This window comes from Chelonoidis abingdonii, chromosome 10, assembly GCF_003597395.2.
Source record: "Chelonoidis abingdonii isolate Lonesome George chromosome 10, CheloAbing_2.0, whole genome shotgun sequence".
NCBI classification, from domain to species: domain Eukaryota; kingdom Metazoa; phylum Chordata; order Testudines; family Testudinidae; genus Chelonoidis; species Chelonoidis abingdonii.
This window is the reverse complement of record NC_133778.1, coordinates 47596210-47618404: the sequence shown is the minus strand read 5'-3', so window position 1 is coordinate 47618404 and position 22195 is coordinate 47596210. Positions and strand designations below refer to the sequence as shown.

Below are 22195 nucleotides of genomic sequence, written 5' to 3'. Positions count from 1 at the left end.
CTTATAGTACAGGAGTGACATGCAGAAACTCTGCGATCATTCTGACCTTGAGAGGAGGAGTGCTCTCTCACTTTACCTCGGACAGTTTCCAAGCACCCAGCCAAATTATTCAGGCTGAATGCTATGGCGAAGACTTTTGCCTTAGTGTACGTGCAACAAGGGGGGCCAGGGGGAGACAGTGAGCATGCAGTTCAACTGGCATTGAGCTTTTATACTGCTTAAATGCCAAGACTTTTGCAACACAGACCCAACATGAGTTTGATAGCAAACTGGGGAGTCTTCTTGCTCCCATTACAACCAATAGGAAAGGTAGGCTCTCGCAGGTGGTGATCAGTGCTTTCCAGGATTAGGCCCTTGGAATCATACTGCAAATATATAACAAGCAAAAATTAAGGCTGCTGTTCTCTTGTGGACATATTTTTGTACACACACCCCCACCCACACCCCACTTGTTAACATGGAGTGAAACAAGCTAAGATACCAGTTCAAAAGGATGGAAAAAGGGGTGGGGGGAAAGAAAGCACAATGATATGAAATATTCTTTATATCCAAATCCTAAATAATGTCTTTTTAAAAATAAAACATCATTAACTACAATGTATTTTAAAGCAGTATGTCTTTCTATACACATAAGATACAAAAAATTAATATTCTTCGGAATAAAAAGGTCACAATTTTTTGCCCAAAATATATGCCAGTGTCGTTCTAATATGAGAGGTTAAGAGGGAACTTTTGGTACCAACTTAAATTAAAAACAAGCGAAAGAACAAGATAAATATTTTGCAGAGGATCTGATCTCAGCAAATCAGTGTATTTCAAAGCTTTTTCTCTGGGAAAAATGGAGTTGGATTCTAAACTAGATGAAAGAGAGGACATGGAAACAACAGGATAAAAGTGCAGAACACACATGGCAATTCATTTTTGTTACTAAAGTCATGATCCTGCAACCCATTGCACAAGTATCCCTTACTCACATGAGTTGCCCCACTTACTTCAGTGAAACTGTTTGTGTGAGTAAAGGTTACAAGAACAGTCTTCAAAATCAGCTGTTTCATTTTATCATCACAAATGATTCTTTTACATTTCCTGCACTGTAACATTTGGCATTCTAATTAATTTTTTTCTCTGTATTGTATATCTGTTTGCAACCATTAATATTTTAAATGGTAGGGTGTTAGCTACATTCCAGGGGCAGGGGGGAGTCTATAGCTTTGATTTGCGTCAAGAGTTGTTTAAATTACACCAATGCAAGAGGCACTTTTTGAATGTCATTACAAGATAGAATGGTAGGGTTTGTGGGAAAGATTTCAAGCCCTGGGTTAACATTTTATACCATACTTTCAAGATAATTTACAGTTTTCTGTCCACTTCCTCAGTAACAAAGGACAGTCAGAGCTGGCAGGGCCTGAATTTGCTCGTTTATTTACATTTGCTGTTCTTTTTAAATGCAAAAAACATTGCAATGGTTTATTTTTCATTTTGCTTATGATTTGGGCATAGGGTTATTTTATCAAACCTACCGAGCGTGCTGAACATTAGCAATGCTGCATTAAAATCCCCCTAATAAATGTTACCAATACAAATAATTGGTCTCAGAATGTGACAAGAGAAAACTGTTCACTTTTCTCCTTCACAGGGCTGGATAATTTTAACATTACATCGTTCAGACTTTAGTAGAATGAGCCTTTTACAATGTGGGTAACAAGACAACTATTGTTTCAAAGACTTAAGTGAAACTGCATTGGAGCCTAAGCAGTATTTGATTTTAAAATCTTGTTCTCATATGGGACCTCCTTTTCTTTACAGAAAACTGCCCCTATTGTCATCAAGATAGCAGTCTGAAAGTTCATGTGGGGAAAATCCAACTCAGAGTCCAAGCTGTGAAGCACTTTTGAAGAGTGTCTGTAGCTGAAAATGACTGTCTGAATCTTCGGATCATGCTGGATAGCTTATGGAGAAGTGACAGTTTTTGGAATCAGCTGTCTGGAGCCAGCTAAACTGATTGTTTTAATACTTCTTAACATTTATAGTAGCCTACACTGCTGCTACTTACTAAGGATCATGTTCCCATATCCCACAGGAGGGCAGACCACACCTTGCCATGGAAAAACCTCCAAGAAGGGTCCCTGGGGAAAAATATACCATAAGCTGCTCCTAGCGGATTTTTCCCTAAGCTCTTCTGTAGGGGAGAAGGATTGCCTCTCCACAGAATGAAAGCCTGTGGATCCCATAGTATGTGCAGGCAACATGCTGCCATAACAATTCCCTTACTTGAAATCCTCAGCTGAGTGGCTGCAGACCACTGTAGCCAGTGCTTCCTTCACCAGCAGCTGACTTTGAAACATGAATAGTGAATTCCTCTCCCATAGTCCATGCCTCACCCTGCATCAGAACTCTGACCCCACAGATGACTTTCCATGGGATGCGGCCTGGGGTGGAGTGCTGAGGAGGAGGCTGACTCCCACTTCTGCGAGCAAAGAACAAGCTGTGCATGATGACTCATCCACGTGTGGATCTCGCTGAAGGGTGGGAACAACTGGACCCAGGGTTGCCAATGTGCTGTTGCCATCAAAGGAAATTCTGACTCAGACTGTCAAAATTATTATTTGACTTATTCTTACATCTAGAAGAAATTTAATCATCACATTGAAGATGGAGTTTACAATGGTCGCTACTATTAAGTTAAGATTTTACCTGCTTTTGCTTTAAACACAAAAGCATCTCAGGAGGTGCACAGCACCTCAAAGGATCAGGCGTGAAATGACAACTCTCTCTTCCCTTCTGGGTACTCCTTCAAGCTCCCCCTAAAAACACACAAAGCTTTTCAATAATAATCCACTAGAAGACATGAATCTAGAACAAAAAGATCCATGCACCCATCAAGATTACTTTGAGAGTGGGCCCTTATTTGATCATGCACTATAAACATCTTTCAACTTTACTTTCTGTCCAGTTAATATGTAAACACTTAGGAGAGGGGACAGCGTCTTCCTTCGTCTGTGCAATGTCAGTACAGCCACTCATTAGAACCCACGCAAGAAGCTTTGCTTGTTACAGTTAAATTTGCTCAAGTGCATTAGCAAATCACCACGTCACAGAAATTACCACTTAAGACAACATTAACACCTTATGCCAAGCACAATTCCCATGATATGCCACCCAAACGCCATTATTCACAAATGTCTCCTGAAAAGATAACCCGTCAGGGATAAAGGTATTTCAGTCTCCGTCTCCCATCAGTCTTGGGCCTGCTTATTAAAAATGACAACAAGGGCTCCTATAGAAATGAGGTCCCTTCTTTTCTCAACTAAACTCAGCTGAGAATCAATGGCAACAACCAACAGGCAGAAAAGGTTTTAAATGAAATACTAGTTTTAGAAAATAGACAGGTGAAGCGCCAGGGCAAGTGGAGAAGGCACAATTGAGAGAGTTGTGTGTTGCAGACTCTGTGTTATATAAGGCCAACAGCAGCAGGCCTTGAAGAAGGAACACAGAGTAGCTGCTGGTACCAGACAGTATAACTGAACATCACAGTCATGTACTGTGGAGTTCTGTTTTTCCCCCCCACCTAAAAAGTAGAATAAAACTCTTCTATAAAACAGGATGTTACTCATTTCTTGTCCAGAGATGTTTGCAATCAATCAATAAAAATCTCTTAAGAATGATTTAAAAACCTCTCCCCCCACACACAACACATTTCACTACTCTGTTTAATTATAATGCAAAATGAATGTGAAGTTTCACTGCAACTATGAGATACAGACACACCTAGATTCAAATATTACAAGACCAGAAGGGACCACTGTGATCATCTAGTCTGACTTCTTGTATGACGCAGGCCACAGAACTTCCCCAAAATAATTCCTAAAGAGCATCTTTTAGAAAAAAATACAACCTGGACTTAAAAGTTGTCAGTAATGGAGAATCCACCACAATCCTTGCTAAACTGATGTTAAAAAATGTACACCTTATTTCCAGTCTGAAGTCATCAAGCTTTAACTTCCAACCACTGAATCGTGTTACAACTTTCTCGGCTAGACTGAAAATCCCTTTATTAAATATTTGTTTCCCATGTAGACACTCAAGACTAATCAAGTCACTTCTTTACCTATTTAACTTAACAAAAAGAAGCTTGGCTCAAGAAGGTCTGTCATTATAGTCTCTAGACCAAAAGGAAAGGAGTGAATAACTAAGTGGAGAAAAAGGAATACAGGAGAACTTACAGGACAGGAAGCTACTCAGAGAAAATACTTCTGTGAATTTAGCTTTCAATTCCCCTATTTCCTTGAACTGTATAACCATTAAAAATCTGATTGAGACGTACAAAGTTCTTTAAAGATTGTGATCAGAGAGAACACCTTTCTGAATGAGTTAAAAACAAAATCAGAACTGGTAAAGCAGTTCACTATATCCCAACCACATCTATCTCCTAATGCGTAAAAAAGGATGTCTGTGCTGATCTTAACTGACAGGAGCAGCAGCAGCTCCCTTCTACAGTAAATCTTAAAACTCTAATTCACATCATATCAATACTGAACGTAAATGAACAGAGCAGACAAATGACAACCCAATCGGAGGTCATAATCACATAGCAGCAAAGAACAGTGAAGCACAAGCACGTCAAATGGCTGGTCACATGACAAGTTTCAGTTATATCAATTATATTAATATAATTAAATTATATTAATATTTCTTTTTGCACACTTTTGGGTGCTCTTGACCAAAACAAAAAAATATTAAACTAGTCAACGAAAATCTTAGATTGTGAAAACAAAGCTGTCTACCAAATCTGATTCTATCATTTCAATATGAGCAGGCTCCTTCCAGGAAAACAGTTTTAGTTACCTCTCTGCCACAATGCTCAATTTTTAAAGTTGTGCAGCTACTTTTTTGCTGAAACAAATGCTTAAAATAAAAACTCTACAAGATTTATTTCCCATGTACATGTAAAACAAAGTCAACCATTACAAGATTGTGTTTCAATGTTCTGACCATCCTGGAACAGAACAATGGTCTGCAGTGGTAATTATATCACTGATTTTATTATCTTAAACCAGCTGCTTTCCTAGTTGTAATCCAATTAAACATCTACATAACATCCACTACAACAACAACATAATAAGGAGGAAGTCCTAAGTGAAGCTATCCAGAGCAAAAATGGTTTAAAAATATATTAAAACTAGTTTGTGAATAGTTTGATATAAGCGATGCAGTGCTACCAACCAGGCTTGGAACTGAACATACCTAAACTGGTCTGGCCTGGTGATTTAGGCTGCACTGGAATAGAAGAAATTTAAGTTCAGCAGCAATAATTAAAAGCTCAGCCTGGGATTATGGAGCATCAATGAGGAGGAAGAAGGTCTGCTGCATTACTCTCTGTACCCCCATCCTGAATTAGTGATGTAATAAAGTGGTCACCAGACTTTTCAGGGTCAGCCCGCCCCTGCACCCTAGCAAGTGGCTGAGGGCAGAGCTCCAGCCTGGGCCTGCCGCGCCCCCTTGAACACTCCTCTGCATCCCTCAGAGTTTGGGGACCTCTGATATAATGGCAGTAGAAGAGGACCTGGGACCTTTCAGATCTTCTTGCTGAAGATGATGCAACACTGCAGAGAAGAGTGGCAGGTAAACTGTAGGCAAAAAGAAAGAGGAGGATGAAGGGTTGAGCAACCATGTGGATTGGGCATAAAGGTCACAAGTGGTAAGGCAGGGTTCACACTGAGATGCTTGAAAGCACCTAGAGTACATGTCAGAGCAAGTTACCAATTACAGGCTGAATCCTGCAAGCTCTGGCTCACATGAATGGACCTTAATCTCATCAGTAGTCTCACTCAAGTCAGTGTGACTGCTGATATGAGTAAGAGTTTGCAATTTCACATCCTCATACATTAACTGTAAACTGTAAGTAGTGAGCTTGCATAACAGCACCCAAACAAAAGCTATAGTTAAAACAAGCCCCATATAATGTATTCTGAAGTTCAAAAACCAGCACAGCGCACTTCCACCAGCTACTTCTGCACTGAAAGAGAGGGAGTAAAATGAGATCCGGATGGTACCACCGCTATATCCCAGAACTGTGCAGTGGAGATCCACTCCAGGGCATGAGAACCTATGTGGCACTCCCAGCCATATGGGATTGGGGAAAGAAACTGCAGGAAGGAGCCAGCCAGAAACTGAAGACAGGAGAACAGCTGCAAAAACAGTTCATGCAGGGACAGACAGAGACTCATGATATCATCACTGCTTTCTGCAGTTTTCACTGTAAGCATTCTCTCGCCTGGGCTGATTGGCTGTTTGTTCCAACCCCTCCTGTTTCCCCCCTTCCTTTGTCTTTCCACTTAACTAATATCCTCCTAACATAACATCACCCCCACCACCCTACATACTGAAAACATGACGACATTTGCCAGCCATCACACTGATCACGCTGTTTGTATGTTACATTCATTTCCTTTGCCCTCCATCTGTATTGTCTATTTAGATTGTAAGCTCTTGGGGGCAGGGGCAGTCTACTGCAGATTTTCACAGGTGCCTAGCACAATGGGACCCTGTTCCCAGATGACCCCTAGGCACTACCCTAATAAACATAACATTTTACTTCTTCAATATTTCTGCCCCTGGCAGACCAGATGTTTTTGCTTTTACAGTGCAGGATTGGAATAGCAGGCTTGTGTTTAAATGGCCTATTCAGAAATGTAGGTTTTTCATTTTCAATGGAAATGACACTAATACCATCTGAAAATATCTGCACTCCCAGGCGATCCATCTTCACAAAAAGTACAATACGCTGTTTCAATCTGGCAGGAAGAGGACAAGCTGCTCCTACTGGTATGTTGTTAAAAGGGCCAGAGGAAAGGAGGTAGGGAGTAGTAGGTTTCTATAGTGGGAAAAATATTGGCAAAATTTTTTTTTCCGATTTCTCCAGAAAAGTTCCATACTTTTCAAAAAAATCATACAGGCATTATTTAAAGTGCTGCATAAATGAATACAATTTACATATATACTGTAGGGCCTCACTGCAAACAGAACAAGCTCTACCGTTCTGCAGTTAGAGAAGAGCTTTCTATAGCAACTTCCCAGAAGAATGTAATCAAAATAAAAACCACTGTTCATGTTCATCACTGCCAGCTCCTCAATGCCAGAACCGAACTTACTGAATGAAGCCATGAGAAGAAAAACAAAGTCTTTGTACCATCAGAACCACATATGCAACTTTTTATAGAAGACTCTGTATAGTGACTCAAATACTCTAATTATATTTAAAGATTGGTTATTCTGCTATAAAATAATCCCAATTGAATATGACTTTTCAATACTACAGTACAATGTGCAAAACTGTTTTGGAAAGGGAAATAAAAATCGATATGCATGACAAGTAGCTCGTGCTCTAACTGTAGTTTATTTGGATGCTTAAAACATCTATATATAGCATAATAAATTATGTGTAACTATTTATTTTATCGACAAAATTAACTCCTCTCTCCATGAGGCCTGAAGAAATGGGCATAGCACAAAGAATTAAGTAGGAGTTGGTAGATGAAATTCAGCTCGTAGCATCAAGGCAGGCTATGAGATTACAGCTTAATCCTTCCACACCCTTCTTGTTTAGGTTTCTAGATCCTGGATCTGCCAAAGAGTGCATCTATTAGGCCACTTCCTAACCTACTCAGCACACATCTATTAACAGCTGCTTATTGTGAGGCAGAGAGCAGCTGGATATTGCAAAATCCAGTTTGGAAACTAAATACCATGTCTCCCAACTACTTCCTGGAAGGCTGCACAGTTTAGACAGAATTGCAGAAAGTGAGAATTTGGCATCTGGAACTTCCCATAATTCACAAAAGTGAGCCTCTAATACTAAGCCTCTGAATCAGGAGAGTCTTGTTTCCAGATGATAGAACTGACATCAACTGCAGTTGCTAAAGGGCTATGTTGGCAGAGAAGCCTACAGTTTTTAATAAAACCATCCAGATTTTTGGTCAAATGTTCCAAATCTTGGATTTTAAAATCTTCTGGAAATCTCACTTGGTTCCTCAGTAGAAATGGAGACTTGAGACAGGACATTCTCCTCTTCTAACACAGGAATCTCTGACCAGAGAAATTCCTCATAGAAACAAAACTCACAGAAGCTTCATCTATCCTCAGAGGCCTCAAGCTCACATTTGTTTTGCAAACAAAAAAGACAAGAGCCAGCGGCTCATGAACTGCAGCTAGGTACAAAATAGTTATCCCAGAATAGGCTCTGTAGCGAAGACATATCCAAAGATCATTCTATAATGAACTACACACTGAGCAAATAATTCAGAACCTTTGCCCAATTCAAGAGGCAAAGAACAAAACCAGAAAAAAATTATATTTTTTTCTGTGATTGCCAGAAACACACACATACACAAACTGGGGAAGCACCGAGAGAGATAACAGAAGTCTGCTCAAGATGACAAAATGTTTAAAGTTATTGAGTGCTTCCTGATACCAGTCAGCTACTGAAGAGAAGCAACAACCCCTTCAATCTCAACTTGGAGGATCCTGAATGTGCTTCTGTATTGTTTTTAAAAAACAATTTAAAAAAAAAAAGGGAAAAAAACCTCTTCTACCACACATGTATCTAGAATGAGTTAAATCTCAGAGAAGTCATCTGCATGTGCAAGGCTGTAGTATTTCATAATTTATGAATGGCTCCTTTCACAAAATTAATTATCTGATCCATTTTTAGTAATATTTATGAGAATCTTCTTCTGTTTGGAATATGTCCAAATGGAGCCAGTTTATTCTTTCAGGACATACACTATAATAAGTCTAATTTTTTTCCTGTTAGGTGGCCCAGCTCTTTCATTATAATCACAAGAAACAGTGAGTATTATCCTGAAAGCACAAAGTTTTATTTTTGCAATAAACATAAAATTTCTCAAACCAGAAGTATGTAATTTTCTCTCAATAAAAATTTCATTTTTCTAAATTAGGTGTAATATTTTTTCTCTCTCCACAGATACAATATTCAGCCATGAAGATTTGGAACTGTTATAGTAATGTCTTTCAAACAAACCAGTCATTAATAAAAAAATATTTTGAAAATCTAAAAGTCTAAAGTTCTTCTGACCATATGATGTCAAGAAAGAAAGAAAGCTATTATACAGTTGCTGATTTTTATATTCTTGTTTTCTCCCCTTTACCCACCCACAACCCCCCATTCCTACCACTTTTCGCACTGGTAGCCCAGGATTTTTAATTATGTTATCTTTGCATATAATTTGATCTGAACTGGATATAAAGACTACAGGAATAATGGACACGGCCTGTTTAAGAAAATGAGAAGAACAAAATTATGAGAAATGGGACAAAAATGCAACAACAAAACACTGCTGGAAGGAGGTAGACAACTGGTAGTAACATTTGGTAGCAGCTGGCAGGAACTATTGCTGAGCAGGTAAACAACGTTAGGAGGGCTATAGATGTGGCAGAAAAGAAAGAGAAAGAATAGTAAGAAGAGAGGACCTGTGAGCCTGATGTTTACAGTGATGCCAAAATTTTCAAAAACAGCCATTTATTTTAGATGCTGCAATTTTTGGGTACTCAGTATCTTTGGGCCTGATTTTTTAGAAGTGTTAAGCACTTTGACAGGAGTTGTAAGTATTTAGATCTATCCAGCTGAATAGACCTTCCTGTAAAAGGAAGCTGATGAGCTATCTGAAGAGGGGGGAGATCACAGAAATATACCAGCATTGTGCAGCAACTATTTGGGAAGAGGACAAATGGTGTCCTTGAAACAGGCATGTCATCAGGGAGGTGTGAAGAACTTCTGAGAGCGAGCAGCCAAAAAAGCAGCTATGGATTGGTACAGTCTCTGGAATAACTAATTCTGGACTCATTTTCATCAGTGAAAATGACAAGAATACTGGCATAACATATGTTGATCTCATTACTATAAAATAAACCTTCATCAACTGACCTGCACTACCCACACTACTTAAGGAAAAAAAAGTAAAAAACTTCAGTAAGATAACTGACAGTTATATGGGACCAAAACTGATCAAAGAACCCTGTTTTTATAAGAGGGAGCAAGAAGGGGGAAAACCCAGTGCTCCTTAAAATAGAGACTCTACTTGGACATAGGAGAGCAAGGACTCTAAAAATAAAAAAAGTGAACAAATGTCATGTATGTATTTAAACTGCACCTTCTGAACATAATTTGAAAATCTGGAAACTGTGAGGTCATTTAGACTTTGGAATACAGCTTAGAGAATGTGGTGAAAGCTCCATCACTGGGATAATGAAATACAGAGACCATTCAAAGACATAATACAGAGAACAATCCTGCCTTGCCAGACAAATTGACAAAATCAACTAATATGAGTGATTAGGCTGGAAAGATTTATTTTTATCTGTTAAGTGTCAGTAAAGGTTGATTCCACCACATACGCACACAATTTTTTCATATCGATAACAACTGAAATTTATAGACAAAGTCAGAAAAATGTTGCTTGAAAACTTAGTCTGATTTAAGGATATTTACTTTGCATATTGTAACGTGATATTGACAATTTGTGTTTTAATGTTTATAAAGCTTCTACCTGGTACCTCCGCCCATAATTTCACAGCAACTGTGAACATTTAAAATAGAAAAAATGCTTAAAAATATAGATATTATCCATTGAAATTATAACTCAAATTCTATCAAACCTAAATATGACCCCTCCAGATTTAATGTACATGAATTTATGAAATTACAGACAGAACGGCAAAAAAGTTGTGCTAAAGTACAAATCAACAGCCCAGCACCTATTTTTCCAGAGTGTCATCTAATGGTTCAAATAAACTGGGAGCCAGGACTTAGGGTTCTTTTCCTGGCTGTGTTGCTGACTAGTGGTGTGACCAGGGATAAGTCTTTTGACATATCCTCATTTACTAATCTGTTAAATGGGAGACAAAAGCTTGTGTAATTAATAAGGTTATTTGAGGTTCAATCGCTGTTTGAGATACTCAGAGAGATTCCTTATACAGCTAAACTACTGAAGTGTACTCTTGCAGGAATGAAAAATTAGGGACTTTCCTTGTTTACCAGATAGCCTGTAAGTTTCAGTTTCCACTTTCCATCAGTGAATTTTACAGGTATAATATTTTGTTTCAATAATAGTCTAGCAAGTGTGTTGTGAATCTTTACATTTTTTAGAAAGTCAATGTAGCAGTCAAGAATAATACGTTCCAGAGAAGAAATGTGATTTTAAAAAAAATAGTGTAAATAACAATTACACACCCACACCATTTTCAGAAATGCTCAAAATGCATGGATTTGTACAATAACCCATTGATACAAACTTTGCTACACAGTGTTATCTGAAAAAAGAATCTGTAGGTTATGTCTACACAGCAGTTTTTAGCTCTGATGTAGCTGCACTATAGCAAACCCCTAGAACAATCGTACAGCACTAGTGTAAATCCTAGTTTGAAATTGGTGAAAGCTGTCCCAGCGCAAGTTTACACTGGTGCAGCTTTATTACACTAGAGGTTTGTCTTGGTGCAGCTACATTTGTTGCTAACGGAAAAGATCTTAATCATATGCTTTTAAAAACAAGCTACACAATTGTTCGATAATTTTCAAATGTTTTTAATCTTTTATGATTACAGCAGATAAACAAGCAGTCAGCAGTATGAGTGTCCATGGTTTTTGAATCAGGAACCTGGGATACACATCTTTACTATATATTTAGTCTGTTCTCTGCTTCTGAAGGTGCCACACACGCTCAGCTCCTACTGACTTCAAAAGCTGACATTTTGCATCACATTGCCTAATCAAGAATACGAAACATGGGGCTAGATTTCTTCTCGCCTCGTAACATTAGCACGCACATCACAAATGTCCTGTAAGTTTTAAAAGACTGAATTTTAAGAGTAGCACTTACGGTTGGCATAGTTTTACCAGGTCCTGGTCAGTGGTGTTTGGAGGCAGTCCTCTTATGTAAAGGTTTGTTTTACTTAATTGATCCCAACCTGAGTTGCTGCTGCTACTGCTGTTGTTATTACTGCTGGTGGTGGTGGGACTAGGAGGAGCCATTGGGTGGGATGGTACAATGGACGGCTACAAAATAAAGAGAGAGTGAATTGTCAGAATGAAATACAGAGTAATTGCAGAATGAACAGAACACCTGCTACTTGGAACATGTTATTTCTGTGCAGTTACTCGTATTCTAAATACACTCGTTTTCACCATATTTGGCATGGGATCATTAGGTGTACTCTAATACACAGAATAATAAATTTCAAACAATTTAAGTGCAAGACACCGATTCATAATACATATACCCTCTGCACGTCTTCTGGATCCCTCTTTCTGGGCTGTTCTGATCAGGACACCTCTCAGGATTAGGATGAAAATGGCCTGGGCTCCCAGGAGATGGTGGGGGGAGGGGTGGCAGCCATGATAGTGAGTCTCATGCCAGTAGACTCCATATGATCTCTTATTTTCCCTCCAAAATGTCTTTCTTTAAGGATGCCAAAAAGAGAGTGGCGAGTGAAAAAACCCTTCCCTCTCATTATTTTGTCCACCAGTTAAGCCTAATATGTGATACATCAATTCTGGTCCACTAATTCCTGGTTTCACACTTTCTGTTACTCTGAAGCAAGATTTTAACATTGTGCTTGATCATATCAGTGGGCCTTTTTTGTTGGGTTAATCCAGTTTTTCTCTCTCCTTTTCCTATCTTTTCCCATCAACATTTATTATAGGGTATTGTGACATCTTACAAACTGTCACACACTTATTTACAGTGAGCTCACAACTAGAGTAAATTTGTACTTCTAATGACAACAGAACTATAGAAGGTAAATATTAAATTCCATAGCAAAAAATCCTTCTTTATCACTCTTGTCTCTGCGTACCTTACACAGATTGATTTATCCTCATAAGTTCCCTGCATAGTAGGGAAGTATTTTTATTATGTCACTATTTTACAGACAGAGAACAAAGGTTACAGACCAGATTTTTAAATGTATCTAAGCACCTAGGTACCCAGTGGAATTTTCAGGTGTGCCCATGTGACTAACTCCTACTGATTTCAGTGTTTTTGAAATACTTCAAGAATCTCAGATAAAGAGCTCATATAAATCCAAATTATTAAAGTTTCAGTGGGAGTTAGGAACAAAGGTATGGTGAAATACCACTAGGCACCTCTCAGCAACTTTAGGCACCTAAATACTTTTTAATAATCTAGCCCTAAGTGACCTGCCTATAGTCCTACAGAAAGCAAGTGGCTGAGATGGGAACTGATTTAAGAACTCCCGAATCCTAATCCTGTGCCTAAATCATAGCACAATATGACACAATAGAACCAGAAAGGAACTCCCTTACAAAAAAATATGTGATATTGTAATTAAAGAACATTTTAATGCATATGCATAGACATGGGGCAGAGCTAAGGTTACATATGTAAATTCCATAAATTGCAAGGTTTACCCTGGTAGAGTGTGTCCACAAGGCAGAGTCCCTTTTCTGCAAAACTTCAGAGCACCACAGCTTGGGAAGGTAGCAGTAAAGAGTCACAATAGATTAGGATGGAAGAAAAGTGAACAAAGGTGAATTCTAATATAGATTTGGAGGTGGACACTTAGGACACGAGAAGAGCGAAACCATTCAGGAATCATGGGGGGTGGGGAAGGCGAGGCATGCTGTTGTAAACAGAGAAAAATATCAGATATAAGCACACCTTTGTAGCTAATCCTAATTGTATTTCTCTCTTTTTATAAAATATCAAATTTCTTTTGAAAGATTTACATTTTGAGTTCAAGTCTTGACCCAAAGTTTTGTCCAGGCATGATTCAAAATTGGAAAGAAATTAAACCTTCCCTTTAAATTTGTGATGGAAACCCTGAGGAATTCTTAACTGTAGCATCACTATACATGCAGTTAGAGCATACTGCTTCCACTAATGCAAAGAAATTTTTTTAGGGTTTTAAGCTATGCACAAAGGAATTAACTTTAGAAAATTTTCATACTGCACTAAAAGCTAGGCTTGCATAATACTATTCCCTTCCCTAAATCGGTCTCTTTTGAAAGGTACACTAATATGTAAGTTGACGAAAGATACAATTGTTCTGTTTAAAGTTTCATAGTCAACTGCTTTCCTCATATTATATTATACACACACAACTTCCACTGAAATCGGTCACACTTGTGCATAAGTATGAGGCCAAAATTTGGCTCTTAGATAGCAATTATAATATACACATATAGCAAATAGAAACTATTTTCAATGCTTTTTTTGTGCGCACTTTGTATATAATTTAGATCATAAAATCTTGTTATATTATGAAGAATGTAAACACTATAACGGGGGGGGGGCAAACTGGGCTCTTTTACAGTTAAAGTGCAGCTCGTGGAGCCCCCTACATCCCCTCATCCACCTACCAGACCAAGGGGCAGGGGGAGCTTGGGACCGCTGCCTTGCATCAGGGTGATGGAGTAGGGGCTTCTGCCCAGCAGGGAGGGACGTCTCAGGCCTTCAGCCCCGCAGGGCATGCCTCTCGGGGCTTGGGGCTTCAGCAGGAGCAGGGCTGAAGCTCCGAGTCCAGGCAGGTACCTCCTGTGGGACTGAAGCCTCATCAGGTGTGTCTCAACTCTCAAAATTCAGAAGATTGTTGCATGCAGCTCAAAGGGTCCGTAAGTTTGGCCACTGCCACACTATAAACTGGTTTGTGTGTGCGTGGGGGAGGGGAGGGAACAATACCTCACTTACTAGTTTGTGGCAAGTGGAGAGAGAGTTTTTCCTCGTGAGTGCAGGGGGAAAGTACCAAGACACATATTTATGAAGAATTTAAGCTTTTTCTTAAACATGAAATTGCTTCTGGTCCTAGTAGTTATATTCAAATAGGAAGTGAATGTAAGTCTATGCAATGTTGTGTTCCTAAAGCTACAGACAGCTTTCAGTGGCTGCCAGTTTCTTCCAACTTTACCCACCTCAAAATGCTTTACAATTACAGATGTTCAAAAGAGAGACTCAGAAACACAATAACTCTGATTAAATGGCCAGTGACATCTTAAAACCATACACTGTAAGCAAATTTCTTTACCTATTTTATCAGTAACGCTCTTATATTAATGAAATAACCGAAAAAGTAAAATTCATTTGCTACTATTTACACTCTTTATTTACTTCTTATACTACTCTTAGCATGTACAATGACAAATCAATTATGCTAGTTTCACTTTTATTTGTTGCTAGTTTTACTTTCAAATTCTTATTGTTGCGTAGCTTAGGTTTGACACACTGTTGGGAATGTGTTTGCTTAATAGCAGATTTTATAAACATTAACTGCAAATGTTTCGATTAGTTTTATGTTTTATAAAAGCTTATTTTACAAAACAAATTCTGCTCCAAATTAAAACGGAGTCTCTTTAAGAGCAGAAGTTGATCTAGTGATATGAACTTAAACTTTTGGCAATGTGATTTTTAAACTGGAATCTGCAAGGCAACACATTAATTCCTAATGTTCCTACAGGAACATTTTCTATTGAAATGAATTACAGGATCTTAAAATTAAAGCTAAATCAGTGTAAATGATTAATAAAGCTGAAGAATAGATGGTCTTTGCTGTGTAGTAACAATATCTCTTTTCATTATAAATGTCATCCCCAGTCCACATTGGTTTACCATTTCCTTCCTACTACTCATTCCCAGAACTAATCAGCTATTAGACTTTCCCCCAGGAGTTTCCTCTATATCCCCTTCAACACACACTGACTCACCTTCTGCATAAAATAGGTCACTCTATTGCTATACCATGCGCCTCCCTGTTTCATTGGTGAGATTCTTCAAAGCCCTCAGAGCCTCACTCAGAGACCCTACTGCTAATCCTTCACAACCTCATCCTGAGAGCAGTGATCAATGGAAAAGTTACAGGTAATGGTCACTAAGGTGAAATTTTCAAGGGCTGAGCATTCCCAGTGGAAGGCCCTCATCTGAGGAAGGCAAAGCCTTTGCTCCTCTTATATGACTGTGAAAGGTCATCCTTTTTGACACAGGCAGTCCCTTTGTAACAGAAGAATTGCCTGTCAGCTTTTCCTCTGGATATAAAAAAACAAACAAACAAACAGGAATAATCAGAGAATCATAGAAGTGTAGGACCATAAGGGACCTCAAGATCTTCTAGTCCAGTTCCCTGCACTCAAGACAGGACTAAGTATTATCTAGACCATCTGTGATTGGTGTTTGTCTAACCTGCTCTTAAAAACCTCCAACGATGGGAGATTCCACAATCACCCTAGGCAATGTATTGCAGTGCTTAATCACCCAGTTAAGAAGTTTTTCCTAATGTCCAACCTAAACCTCCCTTGCTGCAAGTTAAGCCCATCGCTTCTTGTCCTATTCTCAGAGGTTAACAAGAATTTTTCTCCCTCCTCCATTTAAACAACCTTATAACCATATGTAATCCCGAATAAGAAAGGAGCACAAAGTGATGGGAGTGTATGGTCTTTAGGACTGAACCATTATTTCTTTAATTTTATATACTAGATACTACAGTGATGGGTTCATTAGAAATGTATAGATAAACTCATCTGTATTTGAGGACTTGGGTCACAGCCATGATCATTTCAGACAGGGAGAAGTGGACTCTTTTCACAGTCAAAGGGAAAGGTTGCTGTTTGGTGCTTCAGGATTTTCCTTTGACCCAGGAGTCCAGCAGACCGCCTTCAGTACTCCCAGTCTCTAACTGCCCTGGGAAACTCAAACAAGGGGACTTGAACCTGAAGATCCCGCATGCTGACACAGAATGCTACTCCTGTCCCACTCATCTATAGCTCTCTAATTTAATTCAGACTATAAAAGCATGTTTATGGAGTTGAATATCGTGCATTTAATTATATTTTACTGTTTAATCGATATGCTCCATGTGGGGTGGAGGGGGGAGAAATTCACATTTTAAATAAAAGTCTTTTTTATGTTGTTTAATAGAAGAACAGATTGTAAATTACTTATAGCATACACAAGGTGCCTGTTTTAGTCTAAAATGCCACTTGGATGGTTCTAGAGAATCTTGTCCTTGGCATTCAACTAGTTATAGTCAAGGAATTACGTATGAAGTACCTACCACTTAATCCACTTAAAATATTGGGCTGATGAAAGGTAGGTAGGTTGAGATAATATACAAATTAGTATTGATGCAAAATTACTGAACTGTGTGTGTGCGCGTATGCAGATGGGTGGGCTGAATCTAATTAAATGATAACATTACTCCTGAAAGGTTCTGGATAGGTATTAAACTGGAGGATGAAATCCTTGGTCCACAGTTTAGGTAAAGCTTCACGTGCATTAAGATGCCTTGGACTGAGGGAAATGGAACATGTCCTGTCCAGTGAAGTACTAAGTTATTATCCTTTACTCAAAAGCAAATCAATGAGCTAACAGGAGGAGGTTGGAAATAGGATGCATGTTCTGTGCTAAAAATAAATGCCAAAGAGAAATTAGTCTGACTGCTCTCTGATGAAGACAGTTGACTTTTCCACTTCCTTTTTATCAGCAAACACTGAACCCGGGCCATTGCATTCCAGTGTGCTCCTTATCCCAACAAACTGATGTCTGTAGTGAGGATTTCTCTGGGAGAGCCCCACAGGCTTCCCTTTAATTAATTTCTATCTTTCAACTACCCTCTCTGATGCAGTATGACAGATTGAGCAAAGGTGGTGATTTCTGGAAGTCTTTGGAGTCCAACTTCCACTGAGGAAAAAGAATACCCAATGGATGACACAGAAGGACCTGCTGTTGCAGTTTGCATCTTCTGTCCTCAGGCAGGCTCTCTGGCCCTTCCTGCAGTTTGTCAGCTCTCCGACACAGAATCAGAAAACTAGCTGCTTCTAAGCGCTTCCAGTACCCAACTCAACAGAAGGAGTTTTAGGGAGCTGGGTCCTCTGGACTCTCTCACAGTTGAGAAAGTCCTCAGGCTTACTTGGCCCCTTCCATACCCACAACCTATCAACCTCCTAAACTCTTGTGGGGAGAGGAAGGACCCTGCAGCGGAGGGGAGAGTGGTACCTGCTCTATATGTGAGACCTACACATCTTCCTAGGTCTCTCTGACTTACTCCATTCTCCCCTTTCACACAGGGCTATGGGCCTGACATCTGGGCGACAGATCTCACAGTGCCAAAGAGATCACTGCAAACCAGTATGTCTGGAAATCTCCATGGATATTCAAAGCCTACTCCATTCTTTCCTTTGTTCAGACCTTTCTCCTCATCTGGCAAGGGTACTGATGCTCCAGAGGCTGGAAACAGAAACAAGTGCATTCTGAGAACAGGCAAGTCCCTTCCATGCAGAGGACAACATCACACAAAAGCTTTGCATTATTAAATACTATTAAACTAGGTGTGGGGAGCAGTGCAAGCTGCAAGAGGCAAAGGGAGCCATTCACAGTTGGGCTGCTTTGAAAGCATCTCTGAAGTTTCAATGGAAGCAAAAGAATAAGCCTTTCTTCCCTTGAAGACCTTACTCTTGGATCTGCTTGTTCTCTCCAAGCAGTGTTTCTGAAAGCTTCACTGACTGGCTCTTCCATCAGTGCCAGTGGAGGCACACACTCCTGCCTCTTGGACCCAGGACTACCAACACTAAAGCATATAAGCTATCGCTGGAAGAGAGCAGGCAGGGGAAAAAGACAGCTGAGCTAATTCTGCTCCTTTGTACAAGCTATCAGTGACTTCCTGCAACAACTCTCCTGCTCATGGCTGGTGACAGGCTTTTCCTTACCCATCCTTTCTTCCTCTCAGCTCTGCCTTTCAACTTCCTGGAGGAGGCTCCGAAGTTTCTGCTGTCTATATCAGAACAGCAACTTGCACAAGCCAGGCAACTGAGGCATGACAGGGCAATTTAAATCTAAAAATAAACTAAATTTACACTCTGGAAGTTAATTCATATTTTACTCTCTAAAGCCTCAGTGGGCTTCTTGGTGAGATCCGTGAATGCAGCATTACCACAGGTAATCTAGGGGAGTTAATCAGGAGGAAACCAGGGAAGGTCAAGAAACTCAAGTGCCTGAAGGAAGATGAGAGCTTTCTGCTGGGAACTGTGAGCTGCTGGGACAGATGATATCTGCATGCTTTTGTGGTCAACTCTTCATTGAGTAGGAAGATATGGGGCACTTGCTGCTAAGTTTTAGCCCAGGCAAAAAGGAATCAAGCTGTGATTACAGCAAAAACCAAACAGAAGCTCTTTGGAACAATTTTATTTAATTAAATATTAATAAGTTTATACAGGAGCTATAAGCTAGGAGCACAATATTGAATGCAAATAATAAAGCATGAGCTTTACTTTATACAACAAGCTGGGGAACGTATTCCATTTGTTGGTATAAATTAGAATCAGGAAATGCAATATTACAATGTTCTCCATCACTGGAAGTTTTAAAATAAAAGATTGGGTGTTTTTCTGAAAGATACGTTCTACTTCTAACAGGAACTTCAGGGAAGTCCCAATGGCCTGTAATATGCAAGAGGTCAGATTAAAATGATATAATGGTCCCTTCTGGCTTATCCTCTGAGATTGTCCTCCACAACTCCCTTGTATGTGCTTCTGACGCATCAGCCCAGAATGTAGATGACAAAAAATCAGCCTATATAAAATACAATTTCAGGCATTTAATCTACCTCATGGAAAATTATCCAAAACTCCAATGCATAAAAACATCCAGCTAGATCAGAGCGGGCATGTTCGGAATTTTCTTATAGTTTCACTTCTCTGCAAGTCAGCAAGTATGTTATTGTTGTGAAACACCCTTTATGAAACTCGTGCTCTCCTGACAGACATTAAGATATCCATTAAATACTGTTTTCAAAACTTCAGATCTCCTTAACCACACAGACACCAAAGTTATCTTAAGAAAACAGTGTAGCTCAGCTTTCACTGGGGGCATTAACTATCTCATTTGGAGGCTGCAAAAACACAGGCACCCCTGGTATTCAACTGCAAGCTTCAGCATTAGGCTTTGACAAGTTAACCTATGGTACCACTTGAGTAGGTACAGCATGAATCCACACACTGCTCTTACCTTCTCAGGGTGCTAGGCATCATTTTGCTTTGAAGTCTGCTGTTTGCCCCAGCTACACATCTACGTATGTCTCAACAGGCCAAAAAGACCTAGATCCCAGTAAACAGCGTTTAGGATTATGGGAACCTTTTTGATATAAGAGCATTGTACTGAGATTTAGACACCATAAACTCACTTAAATTTATTCAGAGAGCTGCCCAATGCCTTTTTATTTTGAATAATGGTACTAGTATAAAATAGTAGACTAGTAAATTTTCCCCCTAAAAAATTATTTTTAGAAGAAAAATGGCTTTTTTGTCAAAGCAAACATTTCTGCAGCAAAAGTCCCTTTAACAAACCTCTTCCTTCCCCCTTTCCCTCTCCCCATCCCCCTAAAAAAAGAAAAACAAAAAAAAAAACCCTTTGGTTTTCAGCTGTTGAAAACATGAAAAATTTTAAAGATGAATTCTGACAAAAAATGAAACCTTTCTCCATTTTCATCTAAAGTTTTCAAGAGATCAGAAATGCTTCCCGAATAGCTCTAGCAAATAGTCTCTCTTTCCTACCCCAACTCCACAGAGTAAGGCGTTCCATACGGAACACTGATGAGCACTAGAAATGTTGTTTTCAGTTTGTTTGATACTTGCACTGAATATCGCATGTAATGGGCTGTGAAATACCCTCGCATGATGCTGCTAATAAAACACATTTTACCAATTAATGCTATATTTCTGTTTCAAATTCTATATCCTGTTAAAATACAAACTAAAAATATTTAAATATCAAATTATAAAAATGTTAATCATTAGATAATGCAAGATTAAGTATTTTTTCAACAATTGGGTTTTTTTTTTTTTATTTAAACTAAAATGTTGTGTTCCTGTTCATTTTGCAATATCCTGCCATTCCCCTCTTCCCTTTAGACAGTAATTACAGGACACAAATGTTAAGCCATGAAAGATATCTGTTGGAAGAAGCATCTGCTTTTTTGGCAAACTCCATAGCGTTGGTAGCACTGGAACTGTTGTGAGATTGTTTGTCACAGTGTTAGACCACAGATGCGTTTTCTGGCTCACATGAGAGCTGGCATGTCATTTTCTATTTATTCTATATTATTATTTTTTTTTTTATATATATATATATATATATATATATATATATATATAAATTTTAAACACTGAAGAACTTGTGCATGTCTGTGTATACGGGAATCAAGTCCTATTAAAAACACATTGTATGTGACTGTAAGTCTGCTGTGTCTGCTGCTTGTTACACTTAGCATAACTGTCTCACTGTTACTATGTGCACACACCACCCCAATCTTAAAATTAGAATGTAATCTCTTTGGGTAAGGACCAACTTTTTGTTATGTATGTGTCCTGTACTTAACACATAGCTCCCCTGCCCCTTCCTCATTCCTGAGCAAAGCCTTTAGGCACTACAAATAATTATTACATGATGGTTTAAAAGGAGGTGGCACATTGCTATGGATGTCTCAGTCTACACAACTCATTTGGATACTGTCTACAAAGTCAGCATTAATTCTATATGCTTTCTGTTGCTTGAACATGCAGCTTTGTATTTAAGCTTCATAAATACAATCTTACACATGGCAAGTCACAGTCGCTCTAAAATCAGTACTTACGCCATTCACTTAATTTACATTATGTGTAATTCTGGATATACTTCCCAACAGCACATGGTTCTAGCTATTTCCAGCATTTACAAGAATAGCTCTGTTGGCATGGCCCCTTCACATAAATGCAGTGTATACCTACTGTAGGAGCTTTTCTTATCTGTATAGGAATACCACCTCCCTAGCTACACTGACAGAAGCACTCTTCCAGCAGCTTAGTTGTGTCTACACTGGGGATTTTGTTGGCATAACTGTGTCTGTCAGGAGTATGTTTTTTCCCCCCCCCCAGATCCTTGACCAACATAGCTAGGCCAATATAAGGTTTTAGTGTAGATCAAGCCTCAGAGACTGAATAAGACTTAGAGACTAATTACTGCACAGCTGCTAACATACAAATGTCAAATATAGGCTGACTACTATGTTAGTCAGCAGAGTGTTTAAAGTTATTACCATTTGTAAGAGGCCAATGGGACACCTAATATTCCACCCTGTTCTGGTGCCAGAATCACCCCATATCAAGAGTGAGTAGTCTGGTCTCATCCACGGGGGGGGGGGG

General features: G+C 39.1%; 1 protein-coding gene across 6 annotated transcripts in view; it reads right to left on the bottom strand.

The window, feature by feature from the left end:
- The window catches only part of RBMS1 (RNA binding motif single stranded interacting protein 1), a 197432-nt gene that overhangs the window by 80165 nt on the left and 95072 nt on the right, over positions 1-22195 (bottom strand). For all 6 annotated transcript variants that reach the window (XM_075070167.1, XM_075070168.1, XM_032782072.2 and 3 more), the window contains exon 2: positions 11895-12070. In XM_075070167.1, coding sequence (XP_074926268.1) covers positions 11895-12070 — 176 coding nt within the window. The remainder of the gene's footprint in view (positions 1-11894; positions 12071-22195) is intronic.